At 45.4% G+C, this 6,451-nt stretch overlaps 1 protein-coding gene across 1 annotated transcript; it reads left to right on the top strand.

Moving 5' to 3' along the window:
- Positions 1-2,967: 2,967 nt before the first annotated feature.
- On the top strand, positions 2,968-4,479 carry Iqcf3 (IQ motif containing F3). The gene is made up of 3 exons (XM_029543791.1): positions 2,968-3,036; positions 3,222-3,269; positions 4,010-4,479. Exons 1-3 carry the CDS (start codon positions 3,019-3,021, stop codon positions 4,427-4,429), a joined length of 486 nt encoding a protein of 161 aa, XP_029399651.1. The 5' UTR covers positions 2,968-3,018; the 3' UTR covers positions 4,430-4,479.
- The last annotated feature ends 1,972 nt before the right edge of the window (positions 4,480-6,451 follow it).

Below are 6,451 nucleotides of genomic sequence, written 5' to 3'. Positions count from 1 at the left end.
GTGTGTGTGGTGTGTGTGTGTGTATGTGTGTGTGTGTGTGTTGAGCTCTCTCCCTCCACTTCTCCCATCCTTTCCCTGGCTGACATGAGGTATACTCTTTACTCTGTCACATCCTTCTGTCAGGTTGTATCACTTCTCCAATATCCCCAAAGTGATGGAGTGAGCCCACAAGATGGCTCAGCTGCTAAAGGCGCTTCCTGCCAAACCTCATGACCTAGTTTGATCCTCCAAACCTACACTGTAGAAGGAGAGAACCGATTCCCGAAAGCAATGAAGGCAGTAGACTATGGGTTGAAATCTCTGAAACTGTATGCTGAAGTAGACCTCTCCCCCTGGGCTGAGGATAGAGTTCAGTAGTGGAATGCTTGTCTCACGCACACAAAATCCTAAGTGCAGGGAATGTGCTCTCTCTGGAAGGCAACTAGGAAGGAAGAGCATTGGTGGAGAGTAAAACTAGGTTTTGTGAGAGTAAAGGTTGCTTTATTATAAAATAACATTTACCTGTCTTAACTCTAAGTTACTCTGAGACCAGATGCTGCAGGCCTCTGGTGATTAACACTCTGGTTAAACAGTGGGGAGCATGAAGGATGTAAGTAAAGAGGTTGTTTGTTCTCCTCCACAGCCTCACACACAAGTCCTCCCTGGCCCAAGCCCCAAGGCTGGGAGTTCACTGACTCCTTGCCAGCTAAGGAAACAAACACGTTGAAGAGATTCTCATCTTTGTTTCCAAGAGAAAGATAAGGAGCGGGGAACCTGTCTCTCTTGTCTTTGCCCTCAGTTTTTATTACACTTTATCAGGATACGTGGTCACATGGAGTTCCAAGCATCTCTTCCCCCCAAAGTTCACAAGCTTAAAGATAAACTCAAATCATAAATTGGATAAGAAGTAACGGCTAATACACATGTGTTTTCATTCAGATAAGTAAGCATTGTCTGCCACTAGCTCCACAGGGTTAGTAGAAGTTTAGAACTATAATCCTTAGGTCTAAGCTAACCCCGGATCTCATCTGCCTAGTGTCTCATTAGCACTGAAGTTCTGTCTAGATAAAGAGATCTTCTGTCCTTGCACCTATAGTAAACTGTTAATTCCCAGCCTGCAGCCTTTAGTTATCATATAGATAATGGTTGTACAGCCTAGAGGAATGTTTTCCTTAATTGTAAATCTGTTTCATGCCTGCTCTCTATCTTTGTGCAAATAGCCTGTGACACGGGAAGGATTAGAGCGTCTTAATTATAGTTTTTCTTATTGCGGGGTTTCAACATCAATTGTATAAGTTTAGGAATTCTATAAAATCATTATTAGGAATTAAGAAGTCATGTATTTGTCTACATAGCATTGCTACAAAAGAGTACATCTTCATTGGTCTGCAGAAAATCTGTCCAGTAGGGTAGACGGGTACCCAGAAACTGTTATATTAATTAATAATGACAGGAAAGGCATATCAATATAGCAAGAATCAATCCTGAGACAAAGTCGCTAGGGCCTTGTCTCAGGAGGCCTCATCCCTCACAGTTCATGCAAAAATGGTGAACCATCTCAGGAAAGTCATCCATTAGCATTAACCTCTCCTAGATGGCTCCTGATACCTAGGTTTGATCCTTAAGACCACAAAAAATATAAATAAATTAATAAATAAATAGTGCTGTAATAAAACACCATGACCAGAAGCAAGTTGCAAAGGAAAGGGTTTATTTAGCTTATGCTTCCACATCACAGTTCATCATTGACGAAGTCAGGACAGGAACTCAATCAGGGCAGAAACCTAGAGGCAGGAGCTGCTGCAGAGGCCATGGAGGAATGCTGCTTTCTGGCTTGCTCTACATGCCTTGTTCAGTCAGCTTTCTTATAGAACCCTGAGCCACCAGCACAGGGGTGGCCCAGCCCTCCCATAACAAACACTAGGCCCTCCCATAACAATCACTAATTAAGAAAGTTACAACCCAGTCTTTTTGCTTGTTTGTTTTTTAAGATTTATTTTATTTATATATGAGCACACTGTAGCTATATTCAGACACTCCAGAAGAGGGCATCAGATCCCTTTACAGATGGTTGTGAGTCACTATGTGGTTGCTGGAAATTGAACTCAGGACCTCCAGAACAACAGTCAGTGCTCTTAACCGCTGAGCCATCTCTCTAACCCCCTGTTTGGTTTGGTTTAGTTTTAGAAACAGGGTTCCCCTGTGTAGCCCTGGCTGTCCTGGAACTCATGAAGCCACCACCCCCACTCCTTTACCCCACCCCTCCTACCCCACTTCTAGCTTAGTTTAATCTTATGGGGGCATTTTCTCAATTGTGGCTCCCTCCTCTCCAGTGACTTGTGTCCAGTTGACATTAAACTAGCCAGCACATGACTCAACAGTTAGGAGTACTTATTGCTCTTGCAGAGGACCCAAGTTTGAATCCCAGCACCAACACTGGACTTCACAGACATCTGTAACTCCAGTTCCAGAGGATCTAATGCCTTCTTCTGACCCCCTTAGGCACCAGGGACGCTCTGGATGCACAAACATACATATAGGCAAAACACATACGTAAAATACAACATTGAGAATTTAAAAAAAAAAAAAGAAAGAAAGAAATCTTTCCTCCTCCTTTAAAATTCCCCAGGTATTTTGCCACAGCAAGAAAAAGATGAATAAGAAACTCTTCCCACACATTATGCATCCATTTAAAAGACTTTCCCCATACCAAGGGAAGAGCAGAGAGTAGGATGTAAGAGGCACGTGGTACCTTTTTGTCATGAGAGCTACTGCCCTCAAAGGCCAACGACAGAATGTGCCTGATAGAGCCAAATCATAATCCATCCTTAGAGCATTACAGCTCACACCCTGAGGACTCTAGTCATCCCTGGCTAGAAACATCCAGTGCCTGTGATACTGGAGAAGGCCATCTAGTCCCTGGGTCACAGTTGGCCTTATGACATCATGGCCATCTCCCCCATCAGCCACCCTGGGACTGCTGGAGTTGGATGAGCAGCAACCAAAGGGGGATGATCACCTGAGCTCCGGATCTTTGCAATGGGCGCTCTGTTCGTTGTAAGACTATCAGATTCACTGACCTCAGGCTGGGGGGGGGGGGGGGGAGAACTACTTGGCAGAGGGAAATCCCGAGTTACTGTAGGGGGACCTGGAGAAGACTGGGGAGCTGAGATATAGGAATGTTTTCATGGGTGTTGGCGTTTACTTACAATCCCTCCCCCCCCCCCGCATTTTAATTGCAGAAGTCTAAATCTAAAGTCCATCAACAAGAGAAAACAACCCAACCAAAGGTAGGTACGACCCAGGATCATAAATGACCCAGAAGACCCTGACCCTTGACCTCAGTGTTTGTAGAAATGGAAGTGGCATCTTTATTCTTATTCAGCAGACTCAGTATTATTTTCTTGTGCCTTAAATCCCATCCCTATCCAGAATTAACTGTGAACAGGACACAGGAAGGTAAGTCACTACATTAAGAAGGTAGACAAGGAGGCCGGGCGTGGTGGCACACGCCTTTAATCCCAGCACTCGGGAGGCAGAGGCAGGTGGATTTCTGAGTTCGAGGTCAGCCTGGTCTACAGAGTGAGTTCCAGGACAACCAGAGCTACACAGAGAAACCCTGTCTCAAAAAAACCAAAAAAAAACCAAAAAAAAAAAAAAAAAAAAAAAAAAGAAGAAGGTAGACAAGGATCACTGAGAGGTAGAAATATGAGATGAGGGAGGAGACTACTTAGGGAAACAGGACACCTGGCAGAATTATGGGCTGGTTTAGGACTGAGACTCAGGCTGCAATGGTTCTTCCTTATGAGGACCTCATGAGGTCTTCAGGATCAGAAAGAAGGTCTTTCCCCTGAGTCCCCTGTGAACACCACAATACAAGCGTACCTCTCTTTATAGAGGAGGCCACTGTGGCTCAAGAGGTGAGCAGCTATGGCCATAGCCATGGACAAGACAGAGGTAGAGACAACGAACCTCTACCTGTCTCTCTTGTATCTCCATTCACTGAGCATCCTGTCCTCTGCTTCGTTAGCTCCTTCCTTTAAAACAACCCAAGGACTCGAGGATAAAAAAGACCAGAGCAGCCAAGAAGATCCAGGCCTTGTGGCGCGGATTCCTGGTGAGACAAACTCTGCTGGCTGCTGCCCTCAATGTCTGGGTGATTCAGTGCTGGTGGAGGAGCGTCCTCCACAGGCAGGTACTTAAACGGCGGCTGGCCCTGCTGAGGATATACGTCATCGAGGAAGAGGCAGCCGTCAGGCTCCAGGCCTGGGTTCGCATGTGGAACTGCCGTCGATACTTCAACCAAATATGCAATCAAATATGCAACACACTCTGTGTGGTCCAGTCTGCCGAAAACAGTTTTACCTTCAAGAACGATGACATTTTGCAGGTTCAATATGAAGTTGTTTCCAGGCAACCAGAGTTCCACATTGAAATCCTATCCATCTAAAGGCCCGCAGCATAAAGAGTTGGCTCCAATGCCTAAATAAACATCTGACCTAATTTTGTGAGTCTCAGTGATTGTCGTGCCACAGAGACACCCCCACCGCAGGGGTTCAGACCCTACACCTCTTCATCTCCTTAGGGGAAGACCTTCTCTATCCATATAGGGACTGGCACCTCCAAACCAAGAAATGAGGCCCAAGATGTCTATATGCAAAGCCAGGCATCCCATGATACAACCTTGGGACCATTTGTGTTTTTGTAAGTTGGAATTAAAACGGACTGAGCTTCATATTTCTAAAGCAATATATGAGATGCGCAGTTTCTCTGACTACTATCAAGCACTTGGTATAATTACTAATGAGCACCTTCTCGTAGCACAGAAATAATACAGCCTCCAATTCCTTGTTTTCTCATCTTCTCTCTTCTAGGAGAGAAGTCAGAATATTACAGCCCATACAACAAGGTTTTTGCAAATAGATCTTGAACATTCATTTAGCCCCATATACTGTCTGGCCTTTATGACTCTTATGCACTAAGAGATGTTCTCTAACATCTAATTAGAACTAACTCCTCAGAGGCAGACCTAGCCAATGTTTCCCTCTCCGCTGTGACACTCATGTTCCTGCCCCTCAGTAGAACACAGTTTTCTCTTAACGACCCGACCCCTCTCTCCACCTTTGAATGAGCCTAGCTCTCTCTCCTGCTTCATTCCTACACCAGGTGAGCTTAAAAGTCTTTTGGATGGGAGGAAAGAGTTTGTTGATTACTTGAAAGACTGGCGGTGCGCTAGTGTGCTTATAATCCCAGAATTGGAGAGGCCGAGTCAGAGAGGACAAACTGCTACGTGGTGAAACCTTGTCAAATGTCGCAGGTGGAGAGTGAGCTGGGCTTATGGTTCAGTGGGTGAAGGCACTTGCCTCCAAGCATGATGACCTAAGTTCAATTCCCAGAGTCCACACACTGGAAGAAAACTGACTCTCACAGGTTGCCCACTGGGAGGCATACTGGAGGGAGAAGGAGAGGAAAGAGTACAGGAGGGATAACTAACACTAAAGACATTTTGAAAAGTCATATGGAGAAACTTTCTAAAATAAATACACATACATCATATACACATACACACACATGCTCACACATATGACACTCCCATATACATCTATAAGTTTAAACAGAATTACCCTATGACACACTACTAGGCATGACAGGATAACAGCCCAGTGCTGGGTATGTGTTATGTCTTTTGAACCTGTTAGCAAGTAAGTCACATGGACCCCCAAATATTACAGGACATTGCCAACGCTCTTAGCTGCCTCCATAACGTGACAAGACGCTATTACTAAAGATGCCATACTTCCTGGGTGATAGAGCAGAGACGTCAAGCTGGTGCTCACATGGAAGCACCACCCATTCTAACTTTTCATGGCACTGGAAGGAAGAGAAAAGAAACCACCAGTCTTGCCAGGCTGTGCACCCTGTGACCTACAACAATGAGCAGCGGAGAGGTGCCCACTAGTGCATACGTAGCATGTGAATAGCCAATCACTTTCTTACTGAATTTTAAGGCCCCCTTCACAAGTCGAAATCCATACCTGGCACCGTTACTGGGGCCATGAACATATGGCTAGACAAGCCATAGGCGGGACAGGAGGACCTACCACTAATAACGCTACTAAATGGACATACTATTAAACTGACTCCCAGTGGCTTGTTAAACGCACCCCTAGAGCAGGGCATCTCAACCCTCATCAGAGAGGCTTCCTTTCGCAGTCGATGGACGTTACCTCAGAGACATACAGCTGGTCAAGGTGAAAAGAGGAACAAACTGAAAAAGGCTTAGTCCTAAGTTAAGACACCCATTTCGTAGCCCCTCCTCCAAGGCTCAGGGCTCACTGAAGTAGAGGGAGCAGGACGATAAGACCTGGAGGTGATGAATGAATGACTCTGGAGGTGATGAATGACTCTGGAGGTGATGAATGAATGACTCTGGAGGTGATGAATGACTCTGGAGGTGATGAATGACTCTGGA

Source organism: Mus pahari, chromosome 10 (assembly GCF_900095145.1).
Source record: "Mus pahari chromosome 10, PAHARI_EIJ_v1.1, whole genome shotgun sequence".
NCBI lineage: Eukaryota > Metazoa > Chordata > Mammalia > Rodentia > Muridae > Mus > Mus pahari.
The sequence above is the reverse complement of the archived record's forward strand: the minus strand, read 5'-3'. Positions and strand labels throughout refer to the sequence as shown.

What these genes read in the sequence shown, in the direction of transcription:
- Iqcf3 (XM_029543791.1), top strand. An exon ending in AGAAAACAACCCAACCAAAG is followed by an intron (nt 3,270 to 4,009) that starts GTAGGTACGACC and finishes CTGCTTCGTTAG; the next exon opens with CTCCTTCCTTTAAAACAACC.